Raw genomic sequence first — 20,413 nt, forward strand, 5'->3', positions numbered from 1 at the left:
CCAGGGCTGCTTCTAGACACACAGACACACGGGCAAGCAACGTACAATGCTCTATAACACACACGCTTCCTCACTGCAAGAGATCAACATCTAAGCAACCCATGCCACTCCACGCAGAGACCTAGGACTAGCTCCCTCTCTCACTCAGCTTGTAAGCCCCTACTACAAGCACCTCAGTGCAAGGAATACAAGACCGCTCTCTTAGACTAGACGTAGGGCACCTATTGCCTGAACTAGTATAAACCTTGTGTCTCTTTGCATCCCCATCCGGGATTAGGGACATGTAGTACACTTTCACTAGTCGGTTGAGGATTCGCCAGACCCAAAACACCGATAGTTGGCGCACCAGGTAGGGGAGCTACTGCGTGTCAGCTTAGTCATCCCAACAAGTTCTGGATGGCAGACCCCGTGCGACCACTGCGTCATGGCATGGTGATTTGGTTCAGGAGCCTAGAGTTCATGTCTCTAGGAAATGAGTATGATATGGTACTCCTCCCACCTAGAGCCCTATTGTCGATGAAATATGGTCGACAGTCTACCTAGGGTATGCCTAAGGTAGTAGATTGTTGGCAGACAGATGCTCAAGCCACAAACAAGATGGTGACGTAAGACAGACATGAGGTTTTATCCAGGTTCGGCCACCGCGAAGGCGTAATACCTACGTCCTACGTCTGATTGTATTGCTGTATGTCAATGAGAGATGTTTTTTAGAGGGGTCCCCTGCCCGCCTTATATAGTCCGAGGGCAGGGTTACAGATCTGGAAACTAATCCTAGCCAGTTACAATTGCCATAGATGGCCGGATAAGGATTCCTATTCTAACCAACCAGGATCTTGCTTGATCTCCGAATCTGCCTTGATTCCTTGCGTAGGATTCTGAACAAGTTGGTCAGGCCACACGTCATCTTCTAGTGGACCGGACCCCCTGATCCGGGCCGGCCTAGGCCTAGCCATAAGGGTATAGGGGTTAATACCCCCATAGCTAGTCTCTGAGCTCCATGTATTATGCTACGACACGCCGTTCAATCTCCTTCGACTAATGCGATCTGTCTTCATGTCATCTCCAACTAATTGGAACATTGACCAACCGAATGTCCCAGCATTCTGGTCAGAACAGAGAGCAGCATACCATGATTATAGCCGAAGATTCTGGTTGTCCGAAGAATACATGGTGCTCTTAAAGAAAAAAGAAAAAGATTTCTTTCCTTATCAAGTGTGCCCACTTGTATTTCTAATAAGAAATGTAAGTGACCTTTGGACAATAATAATTCTAGCAATCAGTCAAAGCGTAGGGGTCGATAAGATAAACACATTCACCGCAAGGTGAAGTGTGCCCACTTAGTCCCTGAGCCTGGTAGTAGGTGACGTAGGCACGTGGTGCTAGGGTCTAAAAAGAATTTCTACTGAAGTTAAGAATCCAATCGTCGTACAAGCAATACGAGATGCACCGGCAAGTGCATCGTACCGATGTAGTCCCCGAGCTTGCTGGAAGGCAAAGTATAAGCCTTGTAGCAAGGTCCAAATAAATGCCTCTCGACTGTATGTGAGTACAAATCACATGTAGCCAAGGAGAGCGGTCACCAAGCAGTGGTCGGAACAGTCCCCGAGCACAGAAGTAGTCGGAGCAGTCCCCGAACACGATAGTGGTCTGGACAGTCCTCGAGCATGGTAGTGGTCGGGATAGTCCCCGAGCACGGTAGTGGTCGGGACAGCCCCCGAGCACGGTAGTGGTCTGGGCAGTCCACGAGCACGATAGTGGTCTGGACGATCACTAAGCACGAGTCGTGTGGCGAACAACCAAATGCCACTTGTACTATTATTTGGTGTATTTATTTATCTTCTTACTCTGTCAAGTCCAATCTGACACGTCTGGTCAAAAAAGTGGATGGGTATAGCACGCCATACTACCTTCTTGTCCTTTCAAGCAAACAGTCATGTGGCACCTGTAAGGAAGGTGCGTCAGTGTGGGCCCTCTCACACTGGTAACGAAGAGGCGCATACACTGATAACGAAGAGGCGCATATATTGGCATAGATCTCGAGGTTGTGAAAACAACTGTCTGCAGCGCGTGCGCATGTCTCCTAAGAATCTCGGGCAGACGAAACGGTGGAACTCTTGGCTATTTATAATATAGAATTGGTAAGTTACTTTTTACCGAACCCCATTACCATTCACCGCCGCAGCCTTCTTCTTCCTCTGGCCAACCCTAATACCTCCGAAATCATCACCAAACACTCCTCCACCGTATCTACTTTCATCAGCAAGGCCGGATTCATGGCGAAAGGTGACGCCCAGAAGAAAACCAAAGTCATGGCGAAGGAGTGGTGGAAGTCAAGAAGCAACGAGCAGACCATCGACGACCTCGTCATCATGGGAGTACTCCACAACAAGGAACTCGCAGGATGGCGTGCGCCAGAGGGCGAGGGGTACCCCGATCCACAACCAGGTGAGATTGTGGTTTTCGAAGATTTCTTCAAGTGGGGTTTTGGGGTTCCCGTGCACCCTTTCTTTCAGGGGCTCTATCTGTATTACGAGATTGGGATTTGCAATCTGCATCCCAACTCAATTCTTCTTGTCTCCACCTTCATTCATCTTTGCGAAGAATATGGCGGCTTCCAGCCCCATTTTGACTTCTTTTGCCATCTTTTCTGTCCGTGGAAGAAAGGAAGCGGCGGCTCAAAGATAGCCAGAGGTGTGTACCTCAATCTTCATGATGGGATGAAGGCCCAGTACCTGCACTACCCTTGGAACACATCGCTTGACGACTGGTACAAGAAGTGGTTCTACATCCACAAAGAGCCAAACATGATCACACTGTGCGACGTGGGGTTCGTTTCAGAGAAGAAGAATAGCTGGTTGGAGAAGCCTGAGCACTTGGAACAGATCCTAGAACTTCTTGGGATGATCCCATGGAAGAAACTGGATGGTCCGAGTGTGGTCGGGAACTTCATCAGTCAAAGGATCTAGCCCTACTAGAGGAGGGTATATCCTGGCTATGAGTACCAAGGTAGCGTAGATCCAACGAGGATGAGGTAGGAGGCGCTTGACAAGATCGAAATCAGAGCCAGAATTGGAGAGCTATTCAACTTAGCTGATCCAAATTATGTTAGATTGAGCGCCATCGAGCACGCTTTCAAGCTCGCCCGACCTCCCCCAAAGGTAACTCAACTTGCCTTGTACCCGTAGTATCATTTTGTAGTAGAAACTTACTGTGTGATCACCTATTTGTTTCCTAGGTTAATGGTCAGGATAGAGCGATAGTGTTTGTGTCACCACCCCCTGGTGTAGATTGGCCGCAAGTTGCTGACTCAACCACCTAGACCAGCACCGGGGGCGAGGATGTGGACTGGGTCATGCTCGGAGTTGGGGAGGAAGCAGCGGCCAGAGCTGCTGGTAAGCAGCCGATGACCAGCAAGTGTCGTCAAGTGATCTTGACTTTGTCGGACGCCGACACAGAGGATGCAGACATCTTTTGGCTCATCCCTCGAAAGAGGAGGAGGCAACTGGAGTCGATGGAGCAAGGTGGCTCCTCCATGCCAGTGGGACTCACATCGCATACCCCTACAGCTCCGAGGACAAGCGGTAGAGGAGTCGAGCACCAAGCCCCAGCGTCGGCACTGGTCTCAGAGGGAGACCAGGTGTTACCCGCAGAGCTCGTGGAGCAAGCACGGCCGAAGAGACGCGCCTTCACCACATCATTTCATGCTTCCAATATGTAAGTATTTGTAACCTTGATGTAAGCTTACAATTTATATTGATTACGGTTGCCTTTTGAACTTATCTCAGACATATTAGGTCGGCATCCACCGAAAATCCAGACCAACTAGCTGGGACCGGCGTGGCTCCACCATCAATGTCAGAGAAATCTGCCCAACAGCCGACCATGGAGGAGCCCATAGCAGAAAGTCTACCGGAGCCTTAGCAAACAAACGGCCAGACAACAGTCCTCGAGCAAGTGGTCGAGGGGAGAGCCGAGCCAAGCACAAGTGCTCCAAGCACCAACCCTACAGAGGGCAACACCTCAGGACCAGGGGTAATGGGTCAGAACGAGGAGCGGCAGACGGAGTCGAGAGCACAGAGCTCGCTTGTCGATGCTGCAGCCCATGGGAAAGCAATAGTGATCGTAGAAGCTGCAAACTCCAGACCGGCACCGCTACCCGAAGAAGAGGCCGAAGAGGACGAAGTAGAGGAGGTCCTAGGCCGTCCACAAGACAAATGACAACATGTATATGTGTCGCGCTGGCGGAACAACCAATGGGTTGTTCATGAAGAAATCCCAGAGGTCGAAGAGACCATGAAAGTTGAACGAGCGGCGAAACGACTGGTGACGGAAGTCTAGGTATGCTTCACTTCACCACCTGATCTTGCTATACAAGCAAACTGTCTTACTTAGCTTTTTACATGCAGGACTTAATGAAGACCGCAAGGTACCGAAAGAAGTGCTTTGACCAGATTGAGGGGATCATAGCGAGCAACAAAGAACTGGCGGCTGAAGTGGAACCTGGTCGTCCAGCTCAGTAACAAAGAGTAGGAAAGAACAAGTAAGTCATCACTTTATCACAACGAGTGCTTGACAAGTGTTATTGCGTTGTTGGTAGTAACAGCTGTAGTGCAGACTTAGAAGCTGAAGTAGTCTGTCTTCGAGAGGAGAATAGCCATGTGGTCGTAGAGTGTGATCACCTGAAGGAGGACAACAAGAAACTGGCGCACGACCAGTCGCAACTCTAGGACCACACGACCAAGATGGAGGAAATGAAAAGTAAGTGTTCCAGACCCCCTTGCTCACTATTGTTGCCCGCCTTATCTTGTCGTGGCATGACGTTTTAATGTCTTGTACAATTTGCAGCTTTAAAAGTCAATGCCAAAAAGCATCTGGAAGCCGTGATAAAAGAACATGATGGTTGGAAGGCACAGTGCCAGGAGATCACCAAGGATCGAGACACATGGAAAAACTAGTGCTTGGAAGTGGCAACGGGCATGTTGCCGGTGCTCAACCTTATCGATCCAGCGCTTACAGAGGATGTGCCAAGGACGCCGCAGCTCGGACTAGTCGATAGATGCCAAAAGGCATGGGGATGGTTCCAGGAGTTCATGAAGGAGGCAGGTGAGTACACAGGTGCACATGTGCTACGCATGGTGCGTGCCCACTACCCCCTGATTGATCTCAAGCGCCTAGAGGCTGGGTACCCGAAGGAGGTAGATCCAGACAAGGCTGAGGAGCTTCGGATGACCCAGCTGGACTTGTCGGCAAAAATAATTGGTGACATTAACCTGTGTGGAGGCGGGACAGCGCCTGTATAGGGTACGCCATCAATGAGTCAGCTGGAAGCGCAATCAGTTTTAAGCTAGCCAACGAAGCATGCGGTCTCGACCAGCCAGGCATCGGCGGGGCCATCTTCTTCAGCTCGACCAATACAAGAGTCCCCGGGACTCGAGCATGATGCTAGACCCAGCAAGCAGCAGGTGCCGCGTGACCCGACTAGCCAATAGTATAGGATGTAGCTGTAGAAGAAGATGTAGTTGTGTTATTGTAAACTTGGGCCTTTTTAGGCAAGCTTGTAAGAACATAACTATATCTCTCATAAGCTTGTTTGTTTTGTATAAAACGTATTTAATCTTGGAACTCGTGTTGGTGTAACTAAGTGAGAATATGTTAGCGTTCTGTTTAGTTGTACTAGTTTAGTCGACACGTCATCCTGATAGGTTTGTATGGCCCTGGTTTGTCCTATGGTCGGAGTGTGAGGTGCGTAGCCTATGCACACATAGATGCAGATAAGTCAAACCAGAGGGGACCTGCCGATCACCCATAGCATAGAGAGCAGATCCCATGCACGCGTTGGGAGAAACCGGAGATAGGGCCTGCTCCGAAAACCCGGGAAGGAATGGTGGTCGGTTTTGACTGGTTGAGTTAGAATAATAGTAGACTTCGAAGTGACACATTAGAGTGGTCAGAGAAATCATAACAGCTTTATTGAATTAAATCGAAAGTACAAGGGGAGTACATATCTTAGTAGTTAAGCATAGAAACGCCTAAGCTTGTCGATGTGCCATGAATTGGGTATGTCTATACCGTCTAGATGAGCTAACCTGTAAGACGTTGGTCTTGTAACTTCCTTGATCATGAAGGGCCCTTCCCATGGAGTTGCGAGTTTGTGGACACCAGCCTGATTCGTCTTCCACTTCAGGACCAGGTCCCCGACCATGAAGGACCGCTCCTTAACGTTCTTATTGTAGTACCTACGCAAAACAGCAAGGTATTTGGCTGTACGTACGCAAGAATCTAGCCGCTTCTCTTCTGCACTATTCACTTCTAGCTCCCTCGCTTCATTGGCCTTGTCCTTGTTGAAGTTCTCTACCCATGCTGATCTGAAGGCTATATCTGCTAGGAGCACTGCCTCAGCACCATAAACCATAAAGTATGGTGATACGCCGGTATTGCGACTGGGCTGGGTTCTGAGGCCCCAGACCACGGCTGGTAACTCTTTGAGCCATCTTCCGGGAGCTTTGTCGCTTTCTCTGTACATCCTCTTCTTAAGTGTGTCCAAGATCATACCGTTTGCCCACTCGACCTGTCCATTACCTCTATGGTGTGCCACCGAGACGTATTTTACCACTATGCTCCTTTCATCGTAGAAGTCCCAAAAAGCGTTCCTGGTGAACTGAGTACCCAGATCAGTGATGATGCTATTGGGTATGCCAAAGCGGTGGATGACCTGGTCGATGAACAGGATAGCTTTTTCTAAAGATGCCTGTACCAGAGGTATGTACTCTATCCACTTAGAAAATTTGTTGATCAGCACAAAGACACATGTAAATTTCCCAGGAGCTGGCTTGAAGGGCCCGATCATATCCAGTCCCCAGCATGCGAAAGGCCAAGAGGCTGGTATTGTCTGAATCTCGTGTGCTGGTACGTGGACTCTCTTGGCGAAGAACTAACAACCCTCATAATGGCGGACTAGCTTCTCTGCATCGGCTATAGCTGACGGCCAATAAAACCCTGCTCGAAAGGCCAACCAGTGTTCTCGAGGCCACATGGTTGCCGTAGGAGCCAGAGTGGATTTGGTCCAGGATATGTTCGCCATCCTCCTAGGTTATACACTTCATCAAGATTTCCTCCTTTGCGTTCTTGTGCCACAATTTGCCATCGACGAGCAGATACTGCTTACTGCGCCGCATTAGGTGTTCGTTTTCTGTTCGATCGGTGTAACCGCTACCATCTGTCAGGTACTTGATGAAAGGTACTCTCCAATCAGGCTTCTTAGTGATCGGAGGTGGTTCGATGTTGTTTGACGCCAGAACCGTAGCCACCAAAAGCTGGTCTGGAGGCTTGTCGACTGTGGGATCTTCCTCTTCGATGGAAGGCACGAGCAAGTCTTGAACAAATATGCCATGTGGGACTTTAGCTCAGGATGATCCTAACTTTGAAAGCACATCTATTGCTTGATTTTTGTCCCGGACCACATGTGTGTACTCGATGCCGTAGAACTTCCCTTCTAGCTTTCTGATCGATTTGCAGTATGCATCCATCTTTTCACTGGTCATGTCCCAGTCCTTGTTGAGCTGGTTGATGACCAGAGCCGAGTCTTCGTAGACATAGAGACATTTGACATCGAGCTCGACCGCAATGCGCAAACCATGTAGGCATGCTTCATACTCGGCGACGTTATTAGATGCTGGGAAATGAATCCTGAGGATGTACCAGAGCTACTCCTTGGATGGTGACACGAAAAGGACTCCTGCTCCTGTGCCATTGATGTTGAGAGAGCCATCGAAGTACATCTTCTAATACTCATCGGGCCCCTGAGAGGCAGGTGTGCTTAAGTCTGTCCACTCGATGATGAAATCGACAAGTGCCTAAGACTTGATTGTATTTCGGCTTGCAAATTCCAACGAGAAAGGGCATAGCTCCATTGCCCATTTGACGATGCGCCCGCTCACATCCTTATTGCTAATGATGTCTCGCAGAGGGTACTCAGTCATGACCACCACACGGTATCTGTCGAAGTAATGTTTCAACTTTTGGGATGTTATCAGTATGGCGTATATCAATTTCTGAATCTATGGGTACCTGATCTTGGATTCATTGAGTACCTCATTGATGAAATAGATTGGTCGCTGTACCTTGTAGACGTGGCCGGGCTCGTCGTGCTCGACCACCATGGCAGTGGAGACCACTCGATTAGTCGCCGCAATGTAAAGCAGGAGTGTTTTGTCTTCTCTGGGAGCAGTGAGGACCAGAGGTGATGTAAGGTATTGTTTCAACTGTGTGAAGGCAGTGTCTGCTTCCTCCGACCACTCAAACTTCTTAGATGCTTTGAGCAGTTTAAAGAATGGTAATCCTTTTTTGCCTAATCTTGATATGAAACGGCTAACAGTGGCCATGCATCCGGTAAGCTTCTGAACATCCTTCACCTTTTTGGGCGGCTTCATGTCCAAGACAGCTTTGACTTTCTCTGGGTTAGGGTGTATGCTGTCGTGACTGACGACGTTGCCAAGTAGTATGCCAGAAGGAACACCAAAGATGCACTTCTTTAGGTTTAATTTCCATTGGAATGTGTTAAGGGCTACAAAGGTGCATTCCAGGTTGTCAACAAGGGTATGTGCTTCCTTGGTTTTGATAACTACATCATCAACATAAGCCTCGATGAGGTCGTCTTTTATCTTGTCTTTGAGGCAGGCCTATATAGCACATTGGTAGGTAGCCCCGGTGTTCTTGAGCCCGAACGACATGGTCGTGTAGCAGTAGGCGCCGAAAGGCGTGATAAAAGATGTCTTGATCTGGTCATCCTTTTTGAGAGCGATCTGGTGATAACCAGAGTAGCAATCGAGAAAGGAAAGCAGCTCACAATCGGCCGTTGAATCTACGACCTCGTCTATGTGAGGTAAGCCGAAGGGGTCTTTAGGGCAGCGTTTGTTGAGATCAGTGTAATCAACATACATTCTCCATTCATTATTCTTTTTGCGTACAAGAACCGGGTTGGCTAACCACTCCGGATGATACACTTCTTTAATAAATTCGGCTGCTAAAAGTCGTGTAACTTCTACCCTAATCGCCTCCTTTTTATCACGAGCGAACCATCGTAGCTTCTGCTTGATAGGTTTGGCCTTGCCGTCGACATTTAAGGAGTGCTCGATCAAGTTCCGAGGTACACCGGGCATGTCAGCAGGTTTCCATGCGAACACGCTCACGTTGCTCCTCAAGAACCTGACGAGCGTGTCTTCCTATTTAGGATCTAGGTTGGCCCTGATAAGGGCCATTTTGTTGGGATCACCGTCAACCAGCTAGATCATTTTGTGCTCTTTGGACTTGACGTTCTTGCATGGAGCCTCAAGGTCTAGGATCTCTAGGTGGTCGACTGGGGTCTTCTTGGCGTCGAGCATGGTCTCGGCCATGCAAATAGAGAGGTCGTGAGCCTCTGCTATTTTGAAGCTATCATCCTCGCAGGTGTAAGCTGCATACACGTTGCCCTTGAGAGTTAGAACCCCCTTCTCAATAGGCATCTTGAGCACCAAATACCTGTAGTGAGGTATGGCCATGAACTTGGTGAGCGCTGGTCGACCAAGGATAGCATGGTAGGTGCCTTCAAAGTCGGCGACCACGAAGTTGGCATAGTCGGTGCGAAAGTGGTCTAGGGTACCAAATTGCACAGGTAGCATGATCTGCCCGAGAGGAGTAGAGCTCTGTCTGGGGAGAACACCCTAGAACTGTGCCTCATATGGCTTGAGATTAGCCGGGGTTATCTTTAGAGCTGGCAAACTATTCTTGAACAGTATATCAATAGAGCTACCACCGTCAATCAGCACTCTGTCAAACTGGACCCTATTGATACAAGGATCAAGGACTAGGGGAAAACATCCTGGCTCCGGTATTGTGGCCCATTGGTCCTTTCTGCTGAAGGAGATCTCGTGATGAGACCAAGGAGGGAGCCGTGGATCGGCGATGAGGTTGTCGGTGTTGGCCATGTTCAAGCAGGCGTGGGCGAGCAGCTTGCGTTCTCGTTTGGTCTCGATGGACACTTTGCCTCCAATGATGGTGTGGACGCGATCAGTTGGCTTGACATCCTTGTGACGGGGATCTACGTCTTCATCATTGTTGTCTTTGTTGCGCTGTTCCCCTACGTCGTCAGGCTTGTCAGACGTATCTAGAGCCTGTTGACGCATGTAGATAGACTTGAGAACGCGGCAATTCTCCATGGTATGGTTTGACTTGGGGTGGAGCTAGCAGGGTCCTTTCAATGCTTTGGCGTAGTCTTCTTTGTAGTTGCGACGTCCGCCACCTTTCTTAATGGTGTTGACCTCGCCGTTGTCTTCTTGAGCACGCTTGCCCATGTAATTGTCACGACGATTACGCCACTGATTACGCTGGTTGCGGTAGTCATGGGGGTCGTTGCGCTGGTTGCGACGATCAAAATTGTTGTTCCGACCACGATTGCTGTGGTAGTCGTCGCAGTGTGGGGGGTGGTCAGAGCGTGGAACCCTTGCTGCTTCTTCGATGATTATCTTTTTAGCATCGTCGGTGTCCACATATTTCTTGGCAGTGGCCAGGAGCGCTGTGACTGATTCGAGTCTCTTGTGGAGGAGCTTGTCCCATAGGGCATCGTGGAAGCGGAGACCAGTGATGAAAGCCTCAATTGCCTCGTTGTCGGAGATTGACGGGACCTTGATGCGCATCTTTGAGAAACATCGGACATACTCACGTAGTGGCTCATCTTTCCGGTCTCGAATCCGCTGCAAATCATATTTGTTGCCGGGTTGCTCGCAAGTGGCAATGAAGTTGTCGATGAAAGCTTGCTTGAGCTCTTGCCAAGAATCGAAGTAGTTCGCCAGCAAGCTGACCAGCCATTGGTGACCTGCATGACTGACAACGACTAGGAAGTAGTTAGACATGACGTGCTCATCAGCCATGGCTGATCTGCACGAGGTTTCATAGAGCATGACCCATAATTTAGGGTTCTCCTTGCCGTCGTACTTCTGAAGTTTTTCAAGCTTGAAGTTCTTGGGCCATATGACTTGGCAAAGATGTGGAGTAAACTGCTTCAAACCCGGAGGGCCGTGGGCAGTATCATATTCCATACAGCGATAGCTTTTATGGGATGCACGATTGTTGGCTCTTTGGTTGATGCGATCGCACAGATCACGTTCTCTAAGGTAATGGCGGAGATCATTATTGCCATCACGGCGATCTTGGTTGCCCCCCTGATTAACCCTGCGACCATGGTTATCACGGCGATTATCGTGGTTGTCTTGGTGGTTGTCATCCCAGAAGTCACGATGGTTGTCATCCCGATAGCGGTTGTCATCCCGGCCACCATCATGGCCACCATTTCCACCTTGACGGTTGTCGGATGGGTCAATGTTGCGCGAGCCACGTTGGTTGGGTGGCTATGAGTGACTTGAGTACTGGCAGCTGTGGCTTGATTCGACTAACACGGATGGAGCCTAGGCTTGATTTACAATTTCTGCGGTCTGGGCCATAGCAGCCGTCAGGTAAGCTTGTATATCATCACGAACTGCCTGAGTTTCTGGAGTATTGGGTAGTCGTTGCATTGTCGCCATAGCAATGGCTACATTGGCACTTGGAGTCCTAAAGACCTACTTGTCCCCCACCCTGTTGAAGGCATTGTTAAGATCACGTGGCTGGACCCTTATGCGTCGGGCCTCCTCTTCTGCCTCGGCTTCGATTTGTCGGCGATTAAACTGATCGATATTGCGTGCTTCGCGTGCTAGCCTTTCTTGTTCCATCTCGCTGACTACCGGTGGTTCATCATTATTGACAACGTTGATCAAGTCTTCTCGCCTTGGTGGGAAGGATGGGAATCATGGGTATCCTGGGGCGTGGTCTGGGATATCCAGATCGTATTCGACGCCTTCATCATCATTATTCTAAAGCTCAGTGTGAACAGAGGCATTAGATGCGATGCCGGATGAAGAGCTTGAACCACCCTCTTGAACTATGTGGACCGATCCTTCTTGAAAATCCTCAATCCGGACCATGTTGACGAAGTTGCGTGGCTTTGGCCGAGGTCGAAGTATAAAACACAGATCCGAGCAGCGTTGTATATTGTACGCGTAGTTGGAGGCAGCGTTTCGTAGGCCATAGGGCTGGGCCTGGTAGTTCTCCGTCGAGGCTTCGTACTCGGAGAGCCAGAGACCCATCGCAAAGGTCAGCCGGCGACGAGCGAAGCGCCCTTCAGGAGTAGATATGACCACGAGATCTGTACCGAGTCGTGCAGGATGACTGGCCCGAGCTGGTTGGGTAGATCTGTTGTGGGTAGCGGTTACCTGCTCATTAGGTTGACTTTGAATTGAACTTACTAGAGCTAGGGTTTCAGCAAGTTTGTTGCCGACCCGATCGATGGAGTCGAGCAGGTCGGTGTTGTTGATTTGCTTCCCTTTGTAGCGGGGAAGCGGACGACGGGTTATCGGCATGACTAAAGGCGATGCGGACATGGTCAGAGCCAGATCCACCATGGTCAGAGCCAGGTCCACCATGGTCGGAGCCAGATCCTCTGTGGTCGGAGCCATAGCCGATGCAGGTGAAGCAGTGGTCGACGCGGATTAAGTCCACGCCTCCTCCATGATCATGGCGATGAAGTCGTCGGAGCCAGTTGTCCTGGTGATCTAGCCGACGGTGAACGTGAGGCCGTTCGGCGTAGCCACGGAGCCAGAGATGATGACCATCTTGTTTGCTTAGAGAGCAGTACGCACACCCCCTACCTGGTGTGCCACTGTTGACGAAATATGGTCGGCTGTCTACCTAGGGGTATGCCCAAGGTAGTAGATTATCGGCAGACCGATGCGCAAGCCACAAACAAGACGGTGACGCAAGATAGACATGAGGTTTTATCCAGGTTCGGCCGCCGCAAAGGCATAATACCTACGTCCTGCGTCTGATTGTATTACTGTATGTCAATGAGAGATGTTTTTAGAGGGGTCCCCTGCCCACCTTATATAGTCCGGGGGGCAGGGTTACAGATCTAGAAACTAATCCTAGCCAGTTACAATTGCCATAGATGGCCGAATAAGGATTCCTATTCTAACCGACCAGGATCTTGCTTGATCTCCAAATCTACCTTGATTCCTTGCGCAGGATTCCGAACAGGTTGGCCGGGCCGTGCGTCGTCTTCTAGTGGACTGGACCCCCTGATCCGGGCTGGCCTAGGCCCAGCCATAAGGGTATAGGGGTTAATACCCCCACACCCATCGACCGACAATGACATCATGCACCAGCAGCCTAGGTCGCCGCTCTCGTTGTGCTCGCCAGGCACGATGCGAGCGGAACCACCCCGACACCGTGCGAGCTCAGGACGACGCACCGTGCTCCGCCGGTATCCCATGCCCAGCTGTTGGTATAGGGTCCCTAGTTGGGGACCTGTCTAGCTTAAGCCTAGGCAAGCGAAAGATGCTGGTGGCGTGCAGCGATGCCCCGTCATCAAGCTCTGCCCCGCCACCTCCTAAGGAGTCGGCTCTGGTGGAGCGGAGCTCGGCGATGGCACCATCCACGTACCCCTTTGGGTTGGGTAATGCCACCGCCACCTACCAATGTTTTGCCCTCGACCTCATCGCCACAACCCTGACCCACACCCACGCTGACTCCTCAGAGGAGGACAAGGCGTGGGCTAGAGCAGGATTCTCTAGTCTTCGTGACCCGGAAGCCATGTGCCGCTTCATGGCCGCAAGTGACTACTGCTTTGGCTACTCCAACTATGATGACGGAGGCACTTATGATCCCACTCGTGAGTGCTTCAACATCGAGCTCAGGATGCCAAGCGAGGACGATGAGGATGAAGGGGCAGGCAATCACTCCCTGCCCCGCGAGGGGCCAGGCGGCGCTGCACCTCCACGCGTCGAGCCTCGGGCAGCGCAGAACGAGAACCTTGCCCCCGAGGAACTTCGACGCCTGGACCTAGAGCAGCTCTGTGAGCTTCAGGCCAAGGTCGAACAAGACTGACTCCTTCTACAGCAGCTCCGAGACACTCTCGAGCAAGAGGAGCTGGGTTGCGGTGATGGCGGAGCAGCCCGGCGGAGGGCTCGCGACGTCAACCGCCGCATCTACAACGACGATGGGGGCGAGCAACCCCCTATCTTCAATCGCACCAGCCAGAACGTCGCAGTAGCAGTGATGCTACTCCGGACAATGCCCGAGCCCTCTACCTCGGAGGGGCGACGGGTCCACGGTGAGCTCTGAGACCTCCTTGAGACCGCCACGGTACAGCAGGCTGAAAGTTCCGCCTCTCGACGGCGTGGAGGAGCCTCGGAACTACCCACGGCACCACCTCAGTAGGATAGAGAGGCCTCAGTTCGTCCTGAGCCTGCTCGAGCACCGATAGCCAACAAGGCCCCCTTAGTGCACGATCGCCTTAGCGACCGATGCGAGGCGCAAGGCGACCACAATGTGGTCAGCAGGCGACGGCGCCACGACAACGATGGGCCCACCCGAGGCTATCACCCGCACCGAGGCGGTCGCTAAGACAGTGGGGAGGACCACAGTCCTTCTCCTAGGCCACCTAGCCCTCAAGTCTTCAGCAAGGCCATCCATGGCGTCCACTTCCTAACCCAGTTTCAGCAACCGGCCAACCTCTCGAAGTACAATGGTGAGACAAACCCCAAGCTCTGGCTGGCCAATTACCGCCTAGCTTGTCAGCTAGGTGGCGTGGACGATGACCTACTCATCATCCACAACCTCCCCTTGTTCCTGTCAGACTTGGTGCGAGCCTAGCTCGAACACCTCCCTCCCTTGTAGATCCACAACTGGCACAACTTGGTAAAGGTCTTTGTCAAGAATTTCCAGGGCACATACGTGCGCCTCGGGAACTCCTGGGACCTCAAGAGTTGTCGCCAGAGGCCGGACGAGTCTCTCCGAGACTTCATCCAACGCTTCTCCAAGCAATGCACCGAGTTGCCTCGCGTCAACGACTCGGAAATTGTCCAGGCATTCCTCTCTGGCACTTCCTGCCGAGACCTGGTCTGAGAGTTAGGCCAGAATGTACTAACAACGGCGGCCACGCTCCTCGACATCACCACCAACTTTGCCTTGGGCGAAGAGGTTGTCGGGGCCATCTTCCCCAACAACGACGCCAAGGGGAAGCAGAGGGACGAGGCCCCCGGGGCCTCATCCCCCCACCTCCCCAAGAAAAAGAAAAAGGTTCACCAGGGGAAGCAGGAGGTCCTCGAGGTCGGTCTAGTCGCGGCCACGGATTGCAAGAATCCTCGAGGCCCCACTAGAGGCCTCGGGCTCTTCGACAACATGCTTAAGAAGCCCTACCCTTACCACTAGGGCCCCGTGATGCACACCCTCAAAGAGTGCACCATGCTCCGGCGTTACTACACCAAGCTCAGGCTCCCCAACGATGATGCCAAGAAGAAGGACGCCAGCGATAGGGACAACGACAAGGACGATGGGTTCCCCGAGGTGCATAATGCCTTCATGATCTTTGGCGGGCCTTCAGCATGCCTCATGGCGCATCAGTGAAAGGAGCACCGGGAGGTCTTCTCAGTGAAGGTGGCCACTCCCCGGTACCTCGACTGGTCTTAGGAGGTGATCACCTTTGATCGGGATGACCACCCTAATTATGTCCCAAACCCCGGGCAGTACCCACTCGTCGTTGACCCGATCATTGGCAACACTCGGCTCACCAAGGTGTTGATGGACGGAGGCAGCGGCCTCAACATCCTCTATGCCAACACCCTGGAGCTCCTAGAGCTCGACCAGTCATGGCTCCAAGGCGATGTCGCGCCCTTCCACGACATCGTGCTAGGGAAACGCACGTGACCCCTTGGGCGCATCGACTTGCCCATCTGCTTCAGCACTCCCTCCAACTACCGCAAGGAGGTCCTCACCTTCGAGGTGGTTAGGTTCAAGGGGACCTATCATGCCATCCTGGGGCGGTCGTGCTACGCCAAGTTCATGGTGGTCCCCAACTACACCTACCTCAAGCTCAAGATGCCGGGCCCCAACGATGTCATCATTATCGAGTCCACGTACGAGCATGCATACGACTGCGATGTCGAATGCATCAAGTACGCCGAGGCTCTCATGGAGGCTAAGACCCTCATCGTCAACCTTGACCGACTTGGTAGTGAGGCGCCTGACTCCAAGCATCATGCCGGGACTTTCAAGCCCACAGAGGCCATCAAGCTCATCCCGGTCGACCCCACCTACTCCAAGGACCGGGCGCTGAGGATCAGCGCCACCCTCGATAGCAAATAGGAAGCCATGCTCGTCGACTTTCTCTACGCGAATGCCGATGTATTCGCATGGAGTCCCTCGGACATGCTAGGCATACCGAGGGAGGTCACCGAGCATGCCTTGGACATTCGGGCCGGCTCCAGACCGGTGAAGCAGCGCCTGCGCTGATTCGACGAGGAAAAGCGTAGGGCCATCGGCGAGGAGGTGCAGAAGCTCTTGGCGGCCGGATTCATCAAGGAAGTGTCCCATCTAGAGTGGTTAGCTAATCCCATATTAGTTAAGAAGAAAAATGGGAAGTGGAGGATGTGTGTAGACTACACCGGTTTGAATAAAGCATGTCCAAAAGTTCCATTCCCATTACTTCAAATTGACCAAATCATCGACTCCACTACGGGATGTGAAACCCTATCTTTCCTTGATGCATATTCCGGTTACCATCAAATCAAGATGAAAGAATCCGACCAGCTCGCAACTTCTTTCATCACCCCATTCGGCATGTACTGCTATGTGACTATGCCGTTCGGCCTCAGAAACACAGGGGCCACATACCAGCGGTGCATGACCCAGGTCTTTGGCCAGCACATCGGGTGAACCGTCGAGGCCAACGTGGACGACATCGTGGTCAAGTCCAGGAAGGCCAGTGATCTCGTTGGTGACTTAGAGATAGCCTTCAAATGCCTCAGAGAGAAGGGCATCAAGCTCAACCCCGAGAAGTGTGTCTTCGGGGTCCCCTGAGGCATGCTCTTGGGATTCATAGTCTCGGAGCACGGCATCAAGGCCAACCTAGAGAAGGTCTCAGCCATGACCAACATGGGACCAATCTGAGCCCTCAAGGGAGTGCAGAGGGTTATGGGATGCCTTGCGGCCCTGAGCCATTTCATCTCGCGCCTTGGCGAAAAAGGCTTGCCTCTGTACCGCCTCTTGAGAAAATCTGAATGCTTTTCTTGGACCCCCAAGGCCGAAGAAGCCCTCACCAAGCTCAAGGCACTGCTCACCAATCCTCCCATCCTAGTGCCGCCGACCAAGGGCGAGGCCCTCTTACTCTATGTCACCGCAACGACCCAAGTGGTCAGCGCGGCTGTAGTGGCCGAGAGGCAGGAAGAGGGGCACGCTCTACCCGTCCAATGACCTGTTTACTTCATCAGCGAGGTGCTCTCCGAGACTAAGACATGCTACCCCCACATCTAGAAACTGATCTACGTCGTAGTCTTGGCTAGACGCAAGCTGCGTCACTACTTCGAGTCCCACCCAGTGATCATGGTGTCGTCTTTACCTTTGGGAGAGATAATCTAGAACCGGGAGGCCTCGAGTAGGATAGCCAAGTGGGCCGTTGAACTCATGGGGGAAGCCCTAGCTTTTGCGCCTCAGAAAGCAATTAAATCCCATGTCTTGGCTGATTTTATGGCTGAGTGGACTGACACCCAACTGCCACCTGCTCAAGTCTAGGCAGAATGCAGGACCATGCACTTTGACGGGTCCCTGATGAAGACTGGGGCAGGCGCGGGTCTGCTCTTCATCTCACCCCTTGGAGTGCACATGCACTATGTGATTCGGCTCCACTTCACCGCCTCCAACAACACAGCCAAATAAAAAGCCCTCGTCAATGGCTTGCAGATTGCCACCAAACTTGGAGTATGGCATCTCGACATACGAGGCAATTCATAGCTCGTCGTCGATCAAGCGATGAAGGAGTCGAACTATCATGACCCCAAAATGGAGGCGTACTGCAAGTTGGTACGTCACCTAGAGGACAAGTTCGATGGCCTTGAACTCAACCACATTGCGTGAAAATTCAACGAGGCCGCGGACGAACTGGCAAAGATGGCATCGACACAGGCCTCGCCCCCCCCCCCCCCCCCCAAACATCTTCACCAGAGACCTCCACAAGCCTTCCATCGACTATGCCTCGGTGGCAGAAGAGGGCCCACCGGTCGAGCCCACCGTAGGGCCCGAGGCCCCCTCTGTCACCGAGACCCCTACAGCTGAGCCCGAGGCCATGGAAATCAATGCAGAGCCTCCTAAGGTCGACCAAGGCATGGACTGGCGGGTCTTGTTCCTTGATTGCCTCATTCGAGGAGAGCTTCCTACAGACAGGACCGAAGCCCGATGGCTTGCGCGATGAGCCAAAACTTACGTCCTCAGCAACGGCGAGTTGTATAGGCAAAGCCCATCTGGCGTCCTCCAATGGTGCATCACCACCGAGGCAAGCCAAGCCCTACTTTAGGACTTGCATGCAGGAGCCTGATGCGCACATGCCTATGCAACGCGTGTAGCAAGTTGTGTGGCCCGATCTTCTCGTAGGATCCACGAACTTGATAACTTGTCGCTGCGTGACCTGGTGATGAGGCAGTGCACCATGAGGCTGTCAACGCGATGAACTACCGAGACAATCACCCTTCCACGTACCAACAAAATAGCCCACGCAATCACGCCCTATAGACATGAAGGCATGAACTGGGTGAACCGTAGTTCGGCGTGCTATAACTCCCTCGGGAATCGAAAGAACAAGTGTTGCAAGCCTCTCAAGACTCACGCATAAACAAAACTCCATGAGTTTGTGTATTCTGAATTCAGCCAATCAAGATCCAACCTTTCATTGTCTAGTACAAGATATATATAGAGATAGGGATGTTCAGCTTGGACTAAATGGCAGCATGTGTATGCACCAGTGGATTTCGTGGCTGGTTCGCGCGTCTTTTTAGCTTCTGATAGCAGTTACTAAAATGAGCATAACTCTTTATTGCGAAGTCCAAATAATGAGCCATTTGATGGGCTAGAAAGTAGACTTGAAGATGCTTCCATCCACATATAGAACATCATCTAACTCCTTGTATTCTGTCCGTGGTGATGCTTGGAATTCATACCATGTATCAGTCATCTAGCTTCTGGTTGCATTTCCATGCAAAGGTGATGAACCACCATTTTATTCTTGCACACCATAGGCTTCTTGGTTCAAATGTCTAGAGGCTTGAATCCATCTTCATCCAATGCTAGTTCATACACTCCATCATTCCTAAGGACATTGGAACAAGAACTCAAAAACATAGGCTCATTCAACATAAACTGATTATTAAACATAAGGTTAGCGTTCACCTGAGAATGAATTTCCTTCTCCAATTGTTTAGCTCTACTTCTTGTAATTGGACCAGCTATATCAAGTGGAGTTTCATTTGAAGATGAGTGAATGCTAGGAATGTCCTCATTAGCCTCCCCCTCTTGAGAAGGAGTCGTCCTCGACTCAGGCTCACCAACAAATGGAAGCAAGTCTTTGACATTGAATGTTGTACTCACATTGGAATATTCAGGTGGCAGCTCAATTTTGTAAGCATTATCATTTATCTTTTGGAGATCCTTGCGTAGATGTAACCACACAAGATCTCCCGGCTGGAATGTAACCTTCTTCTTGCCTTTGTTCGCCTGCTTTGCATATTGTGCTGATTTCTTCTCGATATTTTTTTGTCTCATCATGTAGTTTTTTGATAAAGTCTGATCGCTTTGATGCATCCATGTTAACTTGTTCCTGCAATGGTAAAGGCAAAAGATCCATGGGAGTATGCGGTTTAAACCCATAAATAATTTCAAATGGACAAAAGTTTGTTGTGGAATGGACTACCCTGTTATAAGCAAATTCAACATGTGGAAGGCAGTCTTCCCACTGCTTCAAATTCTTTTTCAACACAGCACGCAACATGGTGGACAAGGTACGGTTGACAACTTCAGTTTGCCCATCGGTTTGCAGATGACAAGTGGTGGAAAATAACAACTTTGTACCAAGTTTAGCCCATAATGTCTTCCAAAAATAGCTTAGAAATTTTGTATCCTGGTCTGAAACAATAGTCCTTGGTACTCCATGTAAACGAACGATCTCCCTAAAAAACAAATTAGCAACATATGAAGCATCATCGTTCTTATGACATGGAATAAAATGTGCCATTTTAGAGAATGGGTCAACAACAACAAAGATAGAATCCCTCCCCCTCTGAGACCGAGGTAACCATGGGGATTAAGGCGGGACTTAGCTTTCAAGCAGATTATGCAGCGTGCAACATATCGTTGGACATCACGTCGCATATGTGGCTAAAAGAAATGATCGGAGAGCATGTCCAATGTCTTTTTTATGCCAAAATGACTAGCTAAGCCACCAGCATGTGCTTCCTGCAAAATAACTTGACGAATCGAGCAGGCTGGAACGCATAGTTTGTTAGTCCGAAATAAAAAACCATCA

The 20,413-nt window shown here is 51.0% G+C and overlaps 1 protein-coding gene across 1 annotated transcript; it reads left to right on the forward strand.

Annotated features, from left to right (window-relative positions):
• The first annotated feature begins 15,906 nt into the window (after positions 1–15,906).
• Positions 15,907–16,209, forward strand: LOC136543862 (uncharacterized). The gene has a single exon (XM_066536198.1). It carries the CDS (start codon positions 15,907–15,909, stop codon positions 16,207–16,209), a length of 303 nt encoding a protein of 100 aa, XP_066392295.1.
• The last annotated feature ends 4,204 nt before the right edge of the window (positions 16,210–20,413 follow it).

The sequence above is a fragment of the Miscanthus floridulus genome, chromosome 3 (genome assembly GCF_019320115.1).
Source record: "Miscanthus floridulus cultivar M001 chromosome 3, ASM1932011v1, whole genome shotgun sequence".
Taxonomy (NCBI): domain Eukaryota; kingdom Viridiplantae; phylum Streptophyta; class Magnoliopsida; order Poales; family Poaceae; genus Miscanthus; species Miscanthus floridulus.

Bases quoted from the DNA above. Each gene is read 5' to 3' on its own strand.
- LOC136543862 (XM_066536198.1), top strand. From the start codon at position 15,907: ATGGTGGTCCCCAACTACACCTACCTCAAGCTCAAGATGCCGGGCCCC.